The 21,123-nt window shown below is 42.0% G+C and overlaps 2 protein-coding genes across 2 annotated transcripts in view; one reads left to right on the plus strand and one right to left on the minus strand.

Moving 5' to 3' along the window:
• Nucleotides 1-2,924, minus strand: part of LOC127632497 (KN motif and ankyrin repeat domain-containing protein 1-like) — an 88,271-nt gene extending 85,347 nt beyond the window's left edge. Inside the window, exon 1 of the mRNA XM_052111110.1 lies at nucleotides 2,818-2,924. The gene's annotated coding sequence lies outside the window, so the exon portion shown is untranslated. The remainder of the gene's footprint in view (nucleotides 1-2,817) is intronic.
• A 3,581-nt stretch (nucleotides 2,925-6,505) lies between these two features.
• Nucleotides 6,506-19,491, plus strand: fbp1a (fructose-1,6-bisphosphatase 1a). The gene is made up of 7 exons (XM_052111176.1): nucleotides 6,506-6,770; nucleotides 7,229-7,391; nucleotides 9,186-9,278; nucleotides 9,366-9,506; nucleotides 17,494-17,631; nucleotides 17,813-17,932; nucleotides 18,772-19,491. Exons 1-7 carry the CDS (start codon nucleotides 6,601-6,603, stop codon nucleotides 18,958-18,960), a joined length of 1,014 nt encoding a protein of 337 aa, XP_051967136.1. The 5' UTR covers nucleotides 6,506-6,600; the 3' UTR covers nucleotides 18,961-19,491.
• The last annotated feature ends 1,632 nt before the right edge of the window (nucleotides 19,492-21,123 follow it).

Below are 21,123 nucleotides of genomic sequence, written 5' to 3' on the forward strand. Positions count from 1 at the left end.
TTAATACATAGAGGTAATCACTCAAAAAAAAATTAGGAAAATTAAAAATGGTTAAGCAACCTATTGGACCACTTGACATGGACTTACCCTTTGTTGCTAGCAGATGCATGTTGAACCATAAGGAGATGTTCCGTTATACAAATGGCCAGATGTTTATGCAAGAAGTCCAGATGTTGCATGCTATTACTTTACTATTGTAGAATGACTGTATAATGTTTGCACAATGTTATCAAGCTAAACTGTTTGCATAACAATGTTATAAAGCTTATCAAGTAAAATAATGGTGATTTAAAAACCTATGTGGGTTTTGATTTATTCTTCTTTCAAGAGGCAAATTTGACTTAATTCACAGTAAGACACGATTGATATCGAAGATCAGTCATAATGACAGGAGAATTAGACAAAGTAGAATAATGAACAAATATTGCTTTGTATTTTATTATTGTAAATTAGGAAAGAACTTTAACCCTTAACTCTTCAAGTCACACAATGTCAAATGTAATATGCTGTTTTAAAACAGAGGGAACATGTATAAAACAGAGGCCATATTGTGCTTGTGTGGCATTGTTGAATGCAGATACAAACAATAAAACAACTGTCAAACGATTTAATAGACATAAGAGGGACCGATACACAAGACAAAGCAGTTGAACCAACACAGTTTTCCAGTAATATCCAAAACCGAAGACAGCTTCCTCATCTAAGATATGTGCGAACTGTGAATATAATGCAGTCTCTCTCGGTTTCAGCGTGGAAGCAGATTTGAATCTCTTTAGTTAGATTACTTCAGCATTCTAACTGTGTTTGTTGATTAATAACTAGTCAGTCACTGTGATTTTGACATTCTTGGAAGCTGGTCAGGCCATATAATTATAATTTTTTTATTTAATAAATTGGCCATATTGACTGCGGAATGTTGTTGTGATGACGTCACAACCAGCCAAGTTTGCTGCTTGCGCTGAATCCGCATGAACGAAGTGCTTCACGTGCACAATGAGTAAATGTAATATTCACTGTGCGCTATATGGGTTCAGTTTAGATTTTCGTTAGAAAATATGATGGTTAACGAGAAAATGTGCTGGACTACTGTGTGTAATGTTATATCCTTCTAATACATTATCAGTTTTTTCCATGTGCAAATAAATTACAAAAATGTTATGACTAAACAGAAATCAGAAGAAACTGTGCTCTTATTTTTTTTTAAGATTCTTAAAAAAAAAAATCTATATTAAATTGTGTGATACATCATAATATCGGTCTATTGGCCACCCTGCTCTCTGGATATCGGCCATTAAAAAACCCATATCAGTTGACCACTAGTCCGAAGTTTTCCTAAACGTTTGTGCTGGCAAGCCGTTACGAACCACCGAAACAAACATTTGTTTGTTTTGGTCAGATTTTGTTTTAAATTGTATCACACCCATTTGTTCTTCGAGCATGCCAGCATTGCACAAGATTTCAAGTTAAGGTTCAGTGAACTTGACTTACAACTCTCCCTTAGTCCTTGATTAAAGCCTGACATTGGAAAAGTTTCAAAAACAAATCTCCAAATACTATGAAATCTTAAGTTTAAAGTATTAAACAATGAACATTCTTTGAAAACTGCATATTGCCTTACAAAAATAATATTTTTCTGTGTACATGGCTGTGCAAGGAGTCAAATCACCGCCAAACTGCTTTAGTGTACATGTAGAAACTCAATAGCTTACACTGACATTATCAAGAAAATCCATTGAAACTTCCTGAATTTGGTGATAATCGTAATTACGTCCCGTCAAGAGACATCAACACGGTGTCTACATTTGAAGAATGTCTTTGTTAGCTGGACAAGAACAGCAATGCTGTTAATATGGAATGCTTTATTTCTACACCGTAAAATGTAAAAGATACTCAAGGCACCATTTAGGGTTCCTCAGATATCACATTTGTGGAACCCTCTGCAGAACCTCCAAGCACACTTTATGATCCCTGAGAAACATACTCTGCAAGAACTGTAAAGAATCTAATGATTATCAGTCACCTCATCATAAGAGAAATGCTTTGAGTTTCTCAGTATATTTTGAAGTTCCTTGAATACACAAATAGGATATTTGAGACACTTTTAAAGGGTGTCAAGCGGATCTCCAGAAGGTTCCACCGGTGTAGTGACTGAGGAAACCCAAATTGTGCCTCGAGTATCTTTTAACTTTTATAGTGACGTGCTTGTTGTTAGAAGAAACTAAAACAATGATTCAGATGACAACATCTAAAGTTAAACAAATAATTAAATAAATACAAATGAATAAATAAATATGAATGCTGAAGAACAACTTAATACACAAATACATTTGCTCGCTTTTTATCAAATATCTATACAGTTGAATTACAAAAACTTGGACCACGGAGTAGTCTCAACACACAAAATCTGAAGAAACTACAGGTCTTCTTTAGACAACAAAATTTGACCCCGTTAAACATCTAAATTATATTGCAATCTATCTTTTCATGCTTACAGACAAGAAACAAGTTACACGACCAATGCACATAAAATCCTCCACCACATGTATTCCCATGTTTGTTTGCACGCGTGATCTGCGACTTACTACGGGAGACGCATTTAATATTTCCTGTAGCACTGTCACGAGGAATTTATTCAGTTATAGACCAAATTAAATAAGTTACAAGCTTACATATCGAAGAGAAAGGCAAAGGTGTTTTGCAGACCTGTTGTTGTACAGCTGCTGGATCAGGTTTCGCACGCGCACCGGTGAACTGAGCAATAATAACGTCTAGTATAAACGTGCGCCCAGCGGTTTTATTAAAGGAACGATGAATTACCTTTTTTTCTCCAAAAGAAGTGTGTTTACACGTCTCCTTCTTCTCGTCTCAAAACTTCCTTTGTAAAATTCCCGGTGAAGTGTCCTCTTTGTGCTCATGCGCAAAAGAGCGGCACGTATTTGGTGCTCCAAGCCTGAGCGCGCAATATAGTTCAATTCTAATGGCATACTCGCCATACTACTCTTTCTACTTCTGCCACATGTGTCTCAGCCATTTTTTTAATTTTTTATTTATTTTTTTTTTTTATTTATGCATACAAACAATACAAAGATAACAATCATAATATACACTTCTGTAACAAAATTGTAATTAAAACTGTACAAATATAACCATGTGTCTCAGCCATGTGAACTCGGCCTATATGTTCCCTGACGTGAAAGCGTGACGTACAAAAGTACACAAAGACAGGTGCCCCACTTACTGCATATCAGCTGAATGTCACCCAATTGTTGTGTGTTTTAATTGAATGATTATATTATTTTAGATTTAAAGTTAAATATCGTTTATATTTATGCTATAGCTGGAGACTTTTTATGAAGTTAGGCCAACAATGAATATGGATTTTGCATGGCTAGTCTGTGATTTTTTATTTTTTATTGCTTGCACTCAAAACTGTAACTTGAAAGCACGCCCATCTTAAACAGCAAAGAGGTCCATTGAAATGGTGACATTGAAGGCTATGCGATATACGTTTAAGACAATTATTAACCTCACTTCCGTTCTAAATGCCTTTCTAATGTTTGGACTGTCACCAAGTGAATTTTAAATACTAGTGTAGTCAACAGCCCTACATTGTAATGAGAACAGAGTTGTGCTGAAATTGGGGGTTTGGCTCATTATCGGTGGGGATTGGTGATTGTTGGTTAATATTTATTTGATTGGTTAGTCTTAGAAAAAAAAAATCTACTGACCTCTAGTGGTTCATTTAGGTAGTCCCGAACAAACAACTGATTAAATCTGGAAGTCCTATCTGAAACAGCTAGATTTGCACTGTTTAATAGCACACATCTTTATCATTGGAGTGCTTCTGCAATTTCATGCAGCACTGATTGTGTTGAAATAGTATAGATCTTTTTCAGAATACCATATTTGATTTTTGATGGGGGAAAAATGATTCTGTGAAGGGTAGACCTATTCTGTCCCTTCAATGGGTAGTGTTATTGTTTACATTTTTGTTCCGCTAGTTTAAATTTATTTATTTTTTTGACAAAATAAATAAACAAAACCCTACAAAAATACATGAGTAGTGAAAATGTGATCTAGGACTACAGCTTGTAGCCTATTATGCAAGCTATATTCACAGTGCCGCCATATTTGATTTTTGACGGATGAAAACAAGGCTTTAAGGGGTTGTATTGTTGTTTAAACTGTTATTTAAAGGACAAAACATAGAAAACAACATATTTCCAAAAACAAAATGTGGTCTAAGAGCTGTTTAAAGCTTTATACAGTGCATGCCATTGTTTCTACCTCACAGCCTCATTTTCATTCTTGTCAAAAGATTTATATGGTGCTATAATCTGAATAAGGTCTCTGGGGTTTGTAATGATGCTTGATGCTGCCTACTGCTTAAATTATTGTCTGTATCAGTTCCCCAAAACTGGGCCTTCAGGTCTAATGGTCCAGATAAGGTTGTCATAGTTTATTTAAGATTCATTATACAATCACTGCAAACTATATAAACTGTTGCCATTTCAACTGTTTTCATTAATATAATATAATAATATTGAAAGAATCCAATTCAAGTTTAGATGTGTTACATTAGTATTGTATGGATGTGGTATTTTGTGTGTTATTTGTCTTGTTTATAATGTTATATATATATAGTGTTTGTTAGGTGTTTGTGTATACATACACAAACACCTAACAAACACTCTCACAAACATGCATAGGCCTACCCATTTTATTGCAACTGATTTGAAAACAAAAAAGTCTTTGTGAAACAATATAGTAGGCCTATCTGTCTCATAAGTGTCCACACACACGCACACACACACTCTCTCTCTCACACACACACACACACACACACACACACACACACACACACACACACACACACACACACACACACACACACACTCTCTCTCTCACACACACACACACACACACACACACACACACACACACACACACACACACACACACACACACACACACACACACGCGTTGTGTTTCCATGTTTTATGGGGACTTTCCATAGACATAATGGTTTTTATACTGTACAAACTTTATATTCTATCCCCTAAACCTAACCCTACCCCTAAACCTAACCCTCACAGAAAACATTCTGCATTTTTACATTTTCAAAAAACATCATTTAGTATGATTTATAAGCTGTTTTCCTCATGGGGACCGACAAAATGTCCCCACAAGGTCAAAAATTTCGGGTTTTACTATCCTTATTGGGTCATTTGGTCCCCACAAAGTGATAAATACACGCTCACACTCTCTCTCACACACACACACACACACATTTGGAGCTTCAAGGAGCTCCACACAGAATGTAATAATAAGATGAGTGAGTTGTAGTACTGGAAATTGCCTTTTGAAGTTAGATTCTTATTAATGTTATATATTTTACTTATTTGTCCCAACTAATCCTTCCCAAATACACACAGTTTAACACATTTCTTTGTAATGCCATTATGGTATTGCAATGTTATAAATTAAATAATAAATAATTTTAAATAAATTAAAAGAGTATTGTTCACAATGACGATTTTGCTATAGCCTACAGATGCACTAGCCCATTTTAGCTGAACACAGCAGTGATGATACAGAGGGGGAATTTTGACATTTGAACAGCTCTTGGTTTCAAACAGTTGTTTTTTTTTTGTTACATATTTTCAACTTAAAATCAAATACATCAGTAAACAAACAAAGAGCAGTCTTGAAATGTGCAGACTTTTTAACGGTGTTCTAAACGATTTATCAAAAAGTGGTCCACTTTAGCTGACATCACCGTTTGTCACAGTAATTTGTACATAGTCTTTCATAAAATTCATACTCGGGCGATTTCACAAATCCTGCGTATTTGTTTGTTTACATCTTTTAGAGAGTAGCCTACATATGGGGGCCTCTCGAGCCACAATGGGTGCCCCTATAACTGTCTTTTTGAGTCATAATAGTTGCCTGAGTGTTACTAGCAGCTTTTAGTTTATATATATATATATATATATATATATATATATATATATATATATATATATATATATATATATATATATATATATATATATATATATATATATAAGGCATTGCTTTGCGGGCGTCCCGCAAAAATAGAATAACTGAATTCAATTTTAAGTTTAAAAAAAGTATAGCACATAATTTTACATAAGTTAAAAAAAATCTACATTGTGATAATGTCGTTAAAATAAATATAATAATAATAATAAACATTTCGCTCAATGTGAAAATAGTATTAATCAATAATCCGTGAATAATAAACAGAATTCCCCTCATACACTGAAACTGCGTCCCGTATTTCTATATTATAATAACTGAGTCAAACTCGTGTTCATGATGACACAGCAGAGATAGGGCTGAAGTCAGGCATGAGGGGCTTTTATCCGCACCCCCGTGTCCACAATGAAACATTGTTGAAACGTCCATGCACAGTCAGTCACACCTCTGTTTGCCTCTGGCTGTGCCGTTTTCATTGGTTCAGATCTCCATACTCCCCTTTCCCGCTCTATTTCCGCGTTCATAGTTTAGTTTCCGCGATATGCGCTGCATGAATTAAACTTAATATACAACAGCAAGATTTTTACAACTGCAGTCATGTCAGACCGGAGTTCTTTCGATACTAATGTAGTGACTTTGACGAGGTTTCTGCTTGAAGAGGGCAGAAAAGCCAAAAGCACGGGCGAACTGACAACTCTTCTGAATGCGATGTGCACGGCTGTAAAAGCAATCTCGAGCGCTGTCAGGAAAGCAGGTATCGCGCACCTGTAAGTACTCCTATGCAAACCTAAGACAAGACATAATTGACCTCCACTCCAAAAGGTTTGGGTTGGTAAACTAATGTTTCTGCGGTTTAATACAAAAACAAACATTAATAAATAAAATAAAGCTTACAAAGTCAACGAATTTTGATATGTTTTGCTTAGAGAATTGCTCATTCAAGCTAGATCTTTCTTGTATATACTTTCCCCCACCACCTCAGTGCATTTGCCATAGTTTTGAAACAAAATGTTGACATGCTGGTATTGAAATGTCTGCAAGACAATATCTGCAGAACTGAACAACTAAATTTACTTTATTGAGTGGTCTTTACCAGTAATTATAAACAGACTTTCAAATGTTTTAATCAAATATATATATATTACATTATATGGGCTCTTTTAGTTTAATCAACTTTAATTGCCATTTTAATGAACTATCCGTTATATTTTGGTCCTATCTGCAGGTATGGCATTGCTGGAAGCACTAATGTGACAGGTGACCAGGTTAAGAAGCTGGACATTCTTTCCAATGACCTTGTCATAAACATGCTTAAATCCTCCTTCACTTCATGCGTTATGGTCACAGAGGAGCATGACAGTGCAATCATTGTGGAGCCTGATAGAAGAGTAAGTACTATTACTTGTATGTAAAAGGCTATTTCCTGAAGAAGGAGGAAGAGTTTGGTCGGGTTCGTCTTTTCTTACACAGTTTAGATGAGGTTCCAGCATTTGGAAACAAAGATGTAGAGGTTTCTGATTGCTGAAGTGCTTTCTGTGTCTGTGCAGAAAGTTAAAATCTTGTGTGCAGCAACAAGGAAGGGACATATGGTTAGATTGCAACTCTTACATAGGACATGTTAGGCATTTAGCTACATTGTTGGCGAGAAACATTATCTTAAATAAAATTCTGCAGCCAAGGCCGTAGCAAGGAATTCTGGGCCTTTTTATTCATCTGGGCCTCTTTGATATTAAAAAATACAGTTTAAGATTTGTTGTGGGCCACCTAAAATCCTTTCCTCTGCCTTTAACCCCATTAGCTATGGGCCTGCTGACAGATAATAGGAAGGAAGCTGAAAGACCTGTGCAAAGTATCATGAAATAAAAATCAAACATGAGCCAGGGATAAATGTTTATATGCATGTTAAAGCTTGACCAGAGAGACCTGAGTTAAAGTAGTGTGGTTTAGAGATAAGAAAAGATTGAATAAGGAGCTGGTTGGAGTGGAGTTAGAAAACAGTACGTGTATAATAGAGCAGCATCATCATGACTTTGCACCACTACTTTTACTTGAAAAATAGCTGGGTGCCCCATATAAATGCCAAAACAAAAAAACATAATCCAATTTAACAACAGCAAATTAGATTTTATAAAGTGAAAAATAAAAAATGTATTTTATAAAATTTGCATAAACTTGAAAAGAAAAAACTTTGAAAACAGAAAGTGTTTACTATCCATTGACAAATCTATTCACAAGGGAATGTCAACACTTCTATTAATCGGCCAAGCGAACACTGTTATCAGCCGATGGCAATAATCGCAAAAAAGGCCAAATATTGGCAGATTAATCAGTCTGAGGTGCGTGTCCCAAAAGCATTGTTAGCCAACTACGGTCTCAAGTTCCATCGTTGCCAACATAGTTCAATGTTTTTGTGTTTCTTGAAACTGTAATTCCAGTGAACATTCGCAAACTGCTTATTCCAGGTTTTTGCAGAAAATGCCGTTCTGAAACTTTGGCACAAATGCAGCCGTTTAAGTGATTAAAGGCTGTTATGAGAAAATGCTTTAACACACATGGCTTCTGTCGGAGAACATGGCTTATGTTAACACATAAAAGAAGTTCTTATATGTTTTTGAAGAGTGGGTATGTACTCAAATGTGCCGGGTGAATGCCAAAGTCTGATGTTGAGGGAATCCCCACAACTGTAGTACAGTCATCTGTAGCATTACATACTTCTGCACATTAAACAGCTTTTTGAAGAACAGTGGTAAGTGAGCCATTATAATTTGATATCTTCAGAAGCTATTACTCCACTACCTGTGTATTGTCATTAACAACAGTGCTATATTGTTGAATCAAACGTGGTTCGAACGATGGATGTTCTGTGTGGCAGGGCGGAGGGCGGGGCCGGGTCGTGATCCTACACACCCGGTCCCGTATTAGGCCCTGCCACATGCTGTTTCAGGAAGCAGTCATCACTAGCTAGTTTATTTCTCCAATAATACATCATACGATATTGGTGAAGCCGTGAGTTACGTAGTTGTACATGAAACCCACCCCTGGCCGATATATTGGCCTGGCTGATATATCAGTCTATCACTACTTGATTGGAATTATTCCTGGTTTTATGGTTTGCTCCTTATTTTACTCTTCTCTCTTTGAAGTAATACTTAATTAACCAAAGTTTCTTGTATGTGTTCAAGGGTAAATACGTGGTTTGCTTTGACCCTCTTGATGGTTCATCGAACATTGATTGCCTTGCTTCGATTGGAACCATCTTTGCCATCTACAGAAAGGTATGACTGAGTATACTGAATAACCGTCCACTGCTTTGGGTTCTACCCTATAAATTGAACATGCTTTAATAAATGCCCTGTCCACAGTGCACAGACAGTGAGCCGTCTGAGAAGGATGCCATGCAACCTGGTAGAAACATAGTGGCTGCTGGATACGCACTGTATGGCAGTGCCACCATGATTGTTCTCTCCACTGGACAGGGAGTGAACTGCTTCATGTTAGATCCAGTGAGTAAATTCTCTCGGAGCGACTTACACAATAATAACAAAATATCAAAAATGTGTGATTTCAGTGTTAATCAACAGTATGCCAAAAATGTGTTTCATAGACATTTAGTTGTAATTAACCAAGCTTATACAGTTGAAGTCTAAGTAAGTAGAAGTTTACATACACTTACTGTTGGTTGAAGTCATTAAAACGAATCGGTTACCTAACGTAACCTCGGTTCTCTCTAGATGAGGGAACGAGTATTGCGTAAGCTAGCTTACGCTACGGGAAAGATTCATCTTTTCTGAGATATTGAAGCCAAAAAATTATCCTTAATTTTGTATCATTTGTCAACGCAGTGCAGCAACTGCAGACCTTGAGCGGGATAGCTAGCGAGCTCATTGGTTGCTCTGCGGCAACTGCTGCAGCCTATAGATGAACTTGGGCGAACTCGCGTCCAATGAGAGGCGTCCGCGCGCTTACTGCATCAAAGCCCGCCAAAATGGGCGTGGCTAGAGTGCATATAAGCGTAGTTCGTAGGCTGGAACCCTGGTTTTCATTGAATGAAGCGAAAGTCGCTCGTGGCGCGAGCACGGCCGGCTACGCAATACTCGTTCCCTCATCTAGAGAGAACCGAGGTTACGTTAGGTAACCGATTCGTTCTCTTACGAGAGGTTCTCTCGTATTGCGTAAGCTAGCTACGGGAACCCATTGTCAACGCCGTGCGCGCCAAGCATCCACTGCATTAGCCCCGGGGGTGGGGGGACCCGGGGGAGCCCTTGTGAGTGGGGAAATAATATTTTGCCGGCAAGAGTGCGGGCCAGTGTGTGTGTAATACATAAGCACATAGTGGGAAGGGAACGACAGAGCGGCGGTGCCGGTCTGTGTGGAATGAGTCCCATCAGTGCAGCTCACCAGGGGAGCTGTAGCGTATTAAACCACTAGTAGTTTTGCCTGCAGGGCGGGCACTTCCAGATTGTAAAATCTGACAAAGGTGGAGGGGAAGCCCAGCCCGCTGCCACACATATGTCGTGAATGGAAATCCCGCTGGACCATGCCCACGATGAGGCCATGCCTCTAGTGGAGTGAGCCCTAATGCCCAACGGGCATGGCAGGTCTTTTGACGCGTATGCGGCAGCAATAGCGTCCACTATCCATCTAGACAGTGTCTGTTTCGAGGCGGCGAGACCTTTGGTGCGCCCTCCGAACGAAACGAAAAGCTGCTCAGAGCGTCTGAAAGAGGCGGAGCGCGCAGTATACAATCTCAGTGCTCTGACTGGGCAAAGGAGATTGGCGTCGCGTTCGCTATCGGATGCTGGCAGCGCCGATAGGGAAATGACCTGTGCTCTGAAAGGAGTACCGATCACCTTGGGAACATAGCCGTGTCTAGGCTTTAAAATGACCTTGGAGTCACTTGGTCCAAACTCAAGACACGCAGCGCTGACAGACAGCGCGTGAAGGTCTCCCACACGTTTGACTGATGACAGGGCAGTCAGAAAAACGGTTTTGAGTGAAAGGTATTTCAAATCCACGGATTGAAGCGGTTCGAAAGGGGGCTTTCATAGTTTTGAGAACTATAGAAAGATCCCAGATAGGAACCGATGGGGGAGCGGGGGTTCATCCTTCTAGCTCCCTTGAGGAAGCGGATGACCAGCTCGTTTTTCCCAGTGACTGGCCGTGCAGGGGTTCAGCGAACGCCGCGACGGCCGCCACATACACTTTGAGCGTGGATGGGGATCTGCCCTTATCCAGCAGCTCTTGTAAAAACACGAGCAGCGACGACACCCCACATGTCCGTGGGTCCAGGTCTCTGTCGGTGCACTATTTTGAAAACACAGACCATTTTGACGCATAGAGTCTTCTCGTGGAAGGGGCTCTAGCGTGTATGATGGTGTTTATTACCCCTTCTGGCAGAGCGACGGGTAGTCGTTGATCACCCACGCGTGCAGCGCCCAGCGCTCTGGGTGGGGATGCCAGATCGTGCCGCGAGCTTGAGAGAGGAGATCTGCTCTCACTGGGATGGGCCACGGCGCTGTCAGTGACAGCTGCGTAAGCTCCGGGAACCATGTCTGATTCTCCCAACGCGGGGCTATGAGGAGCACCGAGTGACGCGTTTCCCTGATCCTCTGCATTACCTGTGGCAATAGCGAGACGGGAGGGAAGGCGTAAAGCGGGCGGTTGGGCCAGTCCTGGGCCAGCGCGTCCTCGCTTTGAGAAAAATATTGGGCAATGAGAGTTCTGTTCTGACGCAAAGAGGTCTATCTCTGCTCTGCCGAATATGCGCCATAACTTCTGGACTGTTTGAGCATGCAGGGACCATTCCCCTGGAGGAATATTGTCTCTGGACAGTCTGTCTGGGCCGTCGTTCAGGTGGCCTGGCACGTGCGTCGCCCTCAGTGAGCACAGGTGGCACTGGGACCAACTCAGTATGCATTTCGTCAGATGGAAGAGGTTCCTGGATCTGACACCGCCCTGACGGTTTAGGTAGGATACCACAGATCTGTTGTCCGAACGGACCAGGACGTGGTGACCCTGAATGACCGGGAGAAAGCGCACAAGCGCGTACTCGACCGCTATCATTTCCAGACAATTTATGTGAAGGAGCTTTTCCTGAACTGACCATAGGCCAAAAACCGGAGAGCCCTCGCAGACCGCGCCCCAACCCGTGTTGGACGCGTCTGTCGAGATGACTTTTCGGCGAGATACAGCTCCCATCGTCACTCCCCGCTGATACCATTCGGCCACTGTCCAGGGCTGCAGAGCTGAAATACAGGTCTGAGTCACCTTGATCGGCTGGCGGCCTGTGGCCCAAGCCCGGCGAGACGCGCGGGTGTTTAGCCAATGCTGAAGCAGGCGCATGCGCAGTAAACCCAGCTGAAGTACTGCTGCGGCTGAGGCCATGTAACCTAGCACTCTCTGAAATTTTTTCAGAGGCGTGAGGCTGTTCATCTGAAAGGACGCGGCTAGTCGCTGAACACGGCGCGCGCGCTGTGTAGATAAGCGAGCCGTCATTGCCACGGAGTCTAGTTCTATTCCAAGGAAGGAAATTGCCTGACTGGGCTGTAGTGAGCTCATGGTCCAATTGACTGCAAGTCCCAAACTGTTCAGATGGCTGAGGAGAACTGTTCTGTGAGACAGAAGCTCCGTATGTGACTGCCATAATCAGCCAGTCGTCCAAATAGTTCAGAATTCGCAAGCCCTGACTCCGCAGGGGTGCGAGCGCCGCATCCATGCACTTCGTGAAAGTACGGGGTGCTAAAGACAGGCCGAACGGAAGGACGGTGTATTGATAAACCTGGCCGTCGAAGGCGAATCTCAAGAATGGCCTGTGACGGGGATTTATCTGAATCTGAAAGTAGGCATCTTTCAGATCGAGAGAGATAAACCAGTCCCCCTGGCGCGTATGCGCGAGGAGTTTCCTGATTGTAAGCATTTTGAACGGTCTTTTTGCAAGCACCTTGTTAAAACCCCTGAGATCTAATATTGGTCTGAGGCCGCCGTCTTTCTTGGGAACAAGAAAATAACGGCTGTAAAACCCTGACTCGCTCAGCGAAGGCGGCACTTTCTCTATGGCCCTTTTGCACAGAAGGTTTGCTATTTCTGAACGAAGCATGCAGGCTGCTTCCGTGTTCACAATAGTTTCGAGCCGCGCTCTGAAGCGGGGAGGGCGGCGATCGAACTGTAGCAAATAGCCCTGTTTTATTGTGCTTAACACCCATTTGGATATCCCTGGGATAGCTTCCCACGCTTTGAAGCGTAACGCTAGAGGGTGAATGGCCAAATCGCCCTGATTGCCGCACACAGCGCGCTGAACAGAATGTGTGAGCGCGCTTACTGTGCTTATGCATGACTGCTCGCAGACAGCAGGGACAGGCTGTTCTGTGAGTGACTTCCCGATTGAGGTGAATGGGGAAAGAGTCACATCTGTTAAGTGATGCGCGAGCATAGTCACGGGCACGGGACTTACATACAGAGAAGTGTTTGCTGGCCGTGTGACAGAGCGGGCAGAGAATGGGCGCGCGCACGTATTCGTGAGCGCGTTTATTGACTCTAACACTCGAGCGGGTTGTGTCCGCTTTATGTGAGTGGGCTCTGATCGGGACACGGGAAGTGTAATGCTTGTGTGTAGAGGTGAACACTGGATTGTGGGCACATTTTCTACACATAAGGCTGGTCGTGTGACAGAGCGGCCAGAGAAGGGGCGCGCGCACGGATTCGTGGGCGCGTTTATTGACTCTAACACTCAAGCGGGCTGTGTCCGCTTTATGTGAGTGGGCTCTGATAGGAACACGGGAAGTGTAATGCTTGTGTGTAGGGGTGAACACTGGATTGTGGGCACATTTTCTACACATAAGGCATGTTTGCTTTTTACAAGATTTCTTTGGGTCGCCGTGAAAACGGCGTTTGAGTGCAGGCAAGCGGGCAGTATCACCGGCTTGTTGGCTGCTGAATCCACCACTGTAGTAGCCTGAGAGAGGGGGACTGACAGGGGGCGAAGCTTTGACGGTGGTCCGGCCGCGGCGGGACTGAGCCGTCATTTTTCAACAAGGCTAGGAGGACTTCGGTTGCTCAGGTTTCAGCGCAACCTTAGACCGAGGCCCACGGGGGGGCGGCGGTCTGCGGCGGCTGTCTGAGCGCGATCGAGGGCGGCCGCCCTGTCGACGCTGAGAAGTCTGACTTTGTTGAGCTGGGCGCTGTGAAGAGGCTCGTGCAGTAGGCTGGTCACGTGGGCGGCCTGCAGAGGAGCTAGCGCGACGCGGCAGGAAGAGGTTCATGGCTTGGGTGGCTTTCTGGACTTCTGAAAAGCGGTCAACAATGCCACTCACCGCGGAGCCGAAGAGACCGGTCGGAGAGAGCGGTGCGTTGAGGAACGTGGAGCGCTCTGCTTCTCCCGTGTCGGCTAGCGTTAGCCACAGATGTCTCTCGGTCACAGTCAGCGAGGCCATGCACTTCCCTAGAGCTTGGGCTGCAGCTTTGGTGGCGCGAAGGGCGAGGTCCGTCGCGCTTCTTAGATCTGTAACAGCCTCTGGGTGCCTGCCTTTCTCATCCCACTCCCGAAGAAGGTCCGCTTGGAGGATCTGTAAGACGGCCATGGAGTGCAGAGCAGATGCGGCTTGGCCGGCGGCGGAATAGGCGCAGCCAACATAGGCGGAAGTCGCTCTGCAGGCCTTAGACGGGAGCACTGGCTTAGACCGCCATCTCGCGGAGGGCGGGCATAGGTGTGCTGCTACCGAATCCTCGACCGGGGGGATGGAGGAGTAGCCCTTGAGTGTGGAGTTCCGGCAGGAAGGGAGCGGCCCGGGCCACGGGTGTTGCGCGGCGACGGCTCTGAAGAAAGCAGCCGTCGAGTCTGTTGGGAGCCTGCTCAGGGGGCGGTGACTACTCGAGCCCGAGGCAGTCGACGGCCTGTGTGAGTTAGTTCACCCTCGACTCCGGCGCGGGTCCTGCTGGATTCCTGGGCCGAGGAGGAGGCGTGGGAGCCTGACCGCTCCTCGCTGTCCGAAGCCATGATGGAACAGCCCTTATCCTCCGCCTCGTCCTCCGAGATGGCAGCAGTGCGGCTGCTGGGCGGCAACTGCGCATCCCGGGGGGGCGGGGAGGGTGAGAGCGATGCTCGAGGGAGAGGCTCCGGCGAGGCAGTCGCTTCTATCACCGGTTCTGGCAGCCTTTGGGAGCGGCGCTTTTTCCTGCGCGGCGGAACGGAAGGCGGCGCGGCGGCTTCGGTTCTGAGCGCTTCGAGTCGAGCCCGCAGGGTCGACATCGGAAGCTCCTCGCAGAGGTCGCATCCGCCTTCAGCGAGGGTGAGCTCTGCATGCCCCAGTCCCAGGCAGAGAGCGCAGATGATGTGGCGTCTCCGGCGCTGAGAGGGGCGCGGCATGAAGCGCAAGTGGTGCGAGGCATCTTAAAAAAGACGCTCGTTACTCTTTTGTGAAGTTCGTTAAGAACCAGCTTGCTCTAAAAAAGGATACGTCGCCGGATGGCGTAGCTCGCAGGATGGCTGAAGGTGGCGGAGACGGCCGGCTTCTTCGAGCGCTGTCCAAGCTTGCTAGATGCCCCTCGAACGGCGACGCGGCTTCCAGTTCAGAGATGTGAAGAGCTTCGCTGAAGAGATGAAAATCAGGGTTCCAGCCTACGAACTACGCTTATATGCACTCTAGCCACGCCCATTTTGGCGGGCTTTGATGCAGTAAGCGCGCGGACACCTCTCATTGGACGCGAGTTCGCCCAAGTTCGTCTATAGGCTGCAGCAGTTGCCGCAGAGCAACCAATGAGCTCGCTAGCTAGCCCGCTCAAGGTCTGCAGTTGCTGCACTGCGTTGACAAATGATACAAAATTAAGGATAATTTTTTGGCTTCAATATCTCAGAAAAGATTAATCTTTCCCGTAGCGTAAGCTAGCTTACGCAATACGAGAGAACCTCTCGTAAGAGAACTCATTTTTTAACCACTATAGTATTGTCAAGTCGTATAGGACATCTACTTTGTGCATGACATGAGTCATTTTTCCAACAATTGTTTACAGACAGATTGTTTCACGTTTAATTGACTATATCACAATTCCAGTGGATCCGAAGTTTACATACACTAAGTTAACTGTGCCTTTAAGCTGCTTGGACAATTCCAGAAAATTATGTAAAGCCTTTAGACAATTAGCCAATTTGCTTCTCATAGGAAGTGTGCTGAATTGGAGGTGTACCTGTGGATTTATTTTAAGGCCTACCTTCAAACGCAGTGTCTCTTTGCTTGACATCATGGAAAATCTAAAGAAATCAGCCAACACCTCAGAAAAAAAGCCTGGTTCATCCTTGGGAGCAATTTCCATATGCCTCAAGGAACCACATTCATGTTTACAAATAATAGTATGCAAGTATATACACTATGGGACCACACAGGCATCATACCGCTCAGGAAGGAGATGCATTCTGTCTCCTAGAGATGAACATAGTTTGGTGCGAAAAGTGCAAATCAATCCCAGAACAACAGCAAAGGACCTTGTGAAGATGCTGGAGGAAACAGGTAAACAAGTATCTATATCAACAGTAAAACAAGTCCTATTTTGACATAATCTGAAAGGCTGCTCAGCAAGGAAGATGCCACTGCTCCAAAACCACCATAAAAAAGACAGACTACAGTTTGCAAGTGCACATGGGGACAAAGATCTTACTTTTGGAGAAATGTCCTCTGGTCGGATCAAACAAAAATCGAATGGTTTGGCCATAATTATATTTGAAGGAAAAAGAGTGAGGCTTGCAAGCTGAACACCATCCCAGCTGTGAAGCATGAGGGTGGCAGCATCATGTTGTGGGGGTGCTTTGCTGCAGGAGGGACTGGTGCACTTCACAAAAGAGATGGCATCATGAAGAAGGAAAATTATGTGGATATATTGAAGCAACTTTTCAAGACATCAGCCAGGAAGTTAAAGCTCAGCCTCAAATGGGTCTTCCAAATGGACAATGACTCCAAGCATACCTCCAATATTGTGGCAAAATGGCTTAAGGACAACAAAGTCAAAGTATTGGAGTGGTCATCATAAAGCCCTAACCGTAATCTGATTTTGACTGAAAAAGCATGTGCAAGCAAAGATGCCTTCAAACCTGACTCCGTTACACCAGTTCTGTCTGGAGGAATGGGCCAAAATTCCAGCAACTTATTGTGAGACGTTTGTGGAAGGCTACCCAAAATGTTTGACCCAAGTTGAACAACTTAAAGGCAATGCTACCAAATACTAACAAAGTGTATGTAAACTTCTGACCCACTGAGAATTTGACGAAATAAATAAAAGCTGAAATAAATAATTCCCTACTATTATTCTGACATTTTATATTCTTAAAACAAAGTAGTGAACCTAACTGACCTAAGAAAGGAAATGTTTTCTAAGATTAAATGGCAGGAAGTGTGAAAAACTGAGTTTAATTGTATTTGGCTGACGTGTATGTAAACGTCTGACTTCAACTGAATCTTTAAGGAATGAATATTATAATTCGCCACCTACTCCTTTAAATGTCAGGCCATCGGGGAGTTCATTCTAGTGGACCGAGATGTGAAGATAAAGAAAAAAGGAAAGATCTACAGTCTGAATGAAGGTTATGCCCTTTATTTTGATCCTGCAGTCACAGAGTACCTACAGAAGAAAAAGTTCCCGGAGGTTCAGTATTTAGTAAACCTTTTCCTTTCAAATTAAACCATAATATAAGCTAAAGTTACAATCTGACACATTTCAAATTCAACCATTTCAATAAGATTTACAAAACAAAACTGTATCTATTATCTATATTATATATTAAACTACAGATATACTGTATGGTAACTATTACAAATATGTTTAGGATGGCAGCGCACCCTATGGAGCCCGTTATGTAGGATCTATGGTGGCAGATGTGCATCGAACTCTTGTTTATGGAGGAATCTTCCTTTACCCAGCAAATGTGAAGAGCCCCAAAGGAAAGGTTTGTAAACGTTATATTCATATAGTGACAATGTTTACATGGACTGCAATAGATGGACTGTTGAAACATGTTAATATAATTTCCTAATAACTACAACCTGAATAAGTTATATTTTAAATTAGCAATATCTTATTACGCTGCTTGGAGTATAATTGTTAGATTGTTGACATGTTTACACATTGTTCATATTTTATATGCAACTTACAGAATATACAGAGATAAATAGAATACATTTGTGTTATTTTGAATAGGCGTAATATCTGGATCTTTGCAGTCCATGAAAACAGGCCATTACCGTATGAATGTGATTATTTGTATGACTATTTTGTTTTTGCTAAAACCTTTTGATTTGGTTTTATTCTTTTGAAAGAAATTAGGAGTGAATGAAAGAAAAAACACTACCTTTGTTCCAGTTTTTTTGTTAGGTATCACATTACCTGGGAGGTGTCATGCATTGTTTACTCTCCCTTATCTGTAAGAATTAGACTGAAAAAGGATCCGTTGAATTACAGATACTTATTTATAAACCTTTGTAGCAGGCAATTATTTCACAATACCATTTTGTTCATTTATTTCAGATACCTTAATGAGAAAACTTTTAATGCTTCATTCACCTGTGTGCATGCATTGCTATATAGTGATGTACTGAGCAGCACACAGCATTATTGTCACATCCATAAAAAGGCAATGTCTGCCTGTAGAGTTATGGCACTCGGTTGTTCAGACAGCCTTTACTTCATTTGCATGAGGAAGAGAATTCCTGTTTGTGTCTTTAAGATAAATAACAAGTCAGAGACTTGAGCTTGGTGTAAAACACTGTTTCTGTTCCCCCTCTTTAGCTCCGATTGCTCTATGAGTGCAACCCCATGGCCTTCATCATGGAGCAGGCTGGAGGAATGGCCACCACAGGGACCATGAACATCCTGGACATCCAGCCAGAGAGCATCCATCAGCGTGTACCTGTGGTGATGGGTTCCCCTGATGATGTTCAGGAGTACATCTCCATCTTTCAGAAACATCATAAATGAAGACCAACATTCAGAATATACACTCAGACTCCTTATAATAAAAATAAAGAGAGATAAAATACTTGACACTCCAGAATAATATGCAAAAATATATTCTTACTTTCAAAATACTGTACCTCTATCATGGTGATCAAATAACTACACCTAAAACCAAATGTTTCTATTCACTAAATGCCTTAATGAAGAACAGTTTTGAGGGCGTGGGATAAGCACATTATGTTTTTTTACTCTAAAACTGGTCTTAATCTTTGTTGAATCTGTGGTCTTGAAATTGGAATTAACATAGCATAGTTTTGAGAAGGTTGCGCTTTAGAAAAACAGTATTTCCTGCATCAGTTCAGATAATCCCTGTGAATGTGGCAGCTTGAACTCTTGCTGATCAAAAGACAAACATGTGTTATTGACAGTAATGGACATTATTTGAATTTAAGCTGATCTTTTTTTCTGTCTGTCCATACAAATAATGACTAAAGCCTTTTTTGCACCCTTTTGAATAAAGTTTTTGACCAAATGAGACTGTGCTTGTGTTTGGTGAGGAGAGTTTACATAATCTGTTGTAGATGTTATGGAGTAGCAATTGTAATTGATAAACACATGTAAACTGATAAATGACTGGTTTGTGTATACACTGTAATTTTTCTAATATATGGTTGACACAAGACATTACATACATTTCAGTAAGCCCTTTTAGAACGCATTAGTATAATTTAATAATGAAACATGCTGTTTTGCTTTACTTTATTTAAAAATGGATTTTAATACAGAACAGGCTGTACAACAAGTCAAAGCAACCATATGAAGAGCAGTTGACATTTTCTGTGAAGGTCACGATGGTCATAGACCCCAGCTGATATTTGAGACACATTTTGGTGTGTTGTTCTTGGTCAAAATATACACACACTGAGCGCTGTATACCTGGACACCTACTTATTCATGAGATAATCTAATCATCCAGACAGGTGGCAGCAGTGCAATGAATAAAATCATGCAGATTCAGATCAGGAGCTTCAGTTAATGTTCCCATCAACCATCAGAAAAACATAGATCTCAGTGATTTTGACCGTGGTATGATTGACGCTGCCAGATGGGATGGTTTGAGTATTTCTGTAACCTCTGATCTCTTGGGATTTTCACACACAACAGAGTTTACTCAGAATGGTGCCAAAAATCCAGTGAGTAGCAGTTATGTAGACAGAAATGCCTTGTAGTTGAGAGAGGTCAATGGAGAATAGCCAGACTGGTTCAAACTGACGAAATCTACAGTAATTTATATAATCTCTCTGTATAATTGTAGCAGAATAGCATCACAGAATGAACAACATTTCGAGCCCTGAGGCTGATGGGCTGCAACAGCAGAAGACAACATCTTATTGGGACCGCAGTGTTCTTAATAAAGTGCTCATTGAGTCTATCAGCATGTAAAATTATAACATGCACTGACTATAAGCTAATTGTCCAAATTTGATAGTATGCTGTTTTATTTAGCTGCTACACCATTAATACAATATACTGTATAAAAACAAATCTGAGTGAAAGAAAAGAAGATAAACATTTTATTGGAGAGAAAATACTGTATATTTATGCAAAACCTTCAATATTTTAAAAAGAAAATATTTTTTAAAGAAGTACTGCAACTACTGTTGTAAAAACAAATGGTGTTAATATTTTTTTGAATATTTCACCTCAGTGGATTCTTTCAATGAAAGTGCATGGTGGCCAGAAATCTGAAGGTCCAAAAAGCACATAAAAGCAGCATAAAAGTAATCCATAGGACTCCAGTGGTTAAATCCAAATCTTAAGAAGCAATGTGTATTTTGTTTTTTTTAAATCCCCACTTTCAGAAGGGAAATGGAAGCTAAACAGGCACCACACGTGTCTTTCAGATGTGAAAGTGAAAGTAGATATTTATAGTAAAAAAAAATACTTTAATATTGATCTGTTTCTCAGCCGCACTTATCATCTCATTTCTAAAGATCTCTAGAACTTATGGATTACTTATATGCTGCTTTTTGGACCTTTAGATTTCTGGCCAACATTCGCTGCAATTATGGACCTACAGAGCTGAGATATTCTTCTAAAATCTTTATTTGTGTTCTACAGAAGAAAGACAGTCATTTTTGGGTGAACTTTACCTTTAGGTAAGATGACGTGTTATTAAAAATT

The sequence above is a fragment of the Xyrauchen texanus genome, chromosome 3 (genome assembly GCF_025860055.1).
Source record: "Xyrauchen texanus isolate HMW12.3.18 chromosome 3, RBS_HiC_50CHRs, whole genome shotgun sequence".
NCBI lineage: Eukaryota > Metazoa > Chordata > Actinopteri > Cypriniformes > Catostomidae > Xyrauchen > Xyrauchen texanus.

Excerpts from the sequence above, each read along its gene's own strand:
- fbp1a (XM_052111176.1), top strand. The coding sequence starts at position 6,601 with ATGTCAGACCGGAGTTCTTTCGATACTAATGTAGTGACTTTGACGAGG. Across the intron at positions 6,771-7,228 it reads AAAGCAGGTATCGCGCACCT|GTATGGCATTGCTGGAAGCA; the intron begins GTAAGTACTCCT and ends TCCTATCTGCAG. Across the intron at positions 9,507-17,493 it reads ACTGCTTCATGTTAGATCCA|GCCATCGGGGAGTTCATTCT; the intron begins GTGAGTAAATTC and ends TTTAAATGTCAG.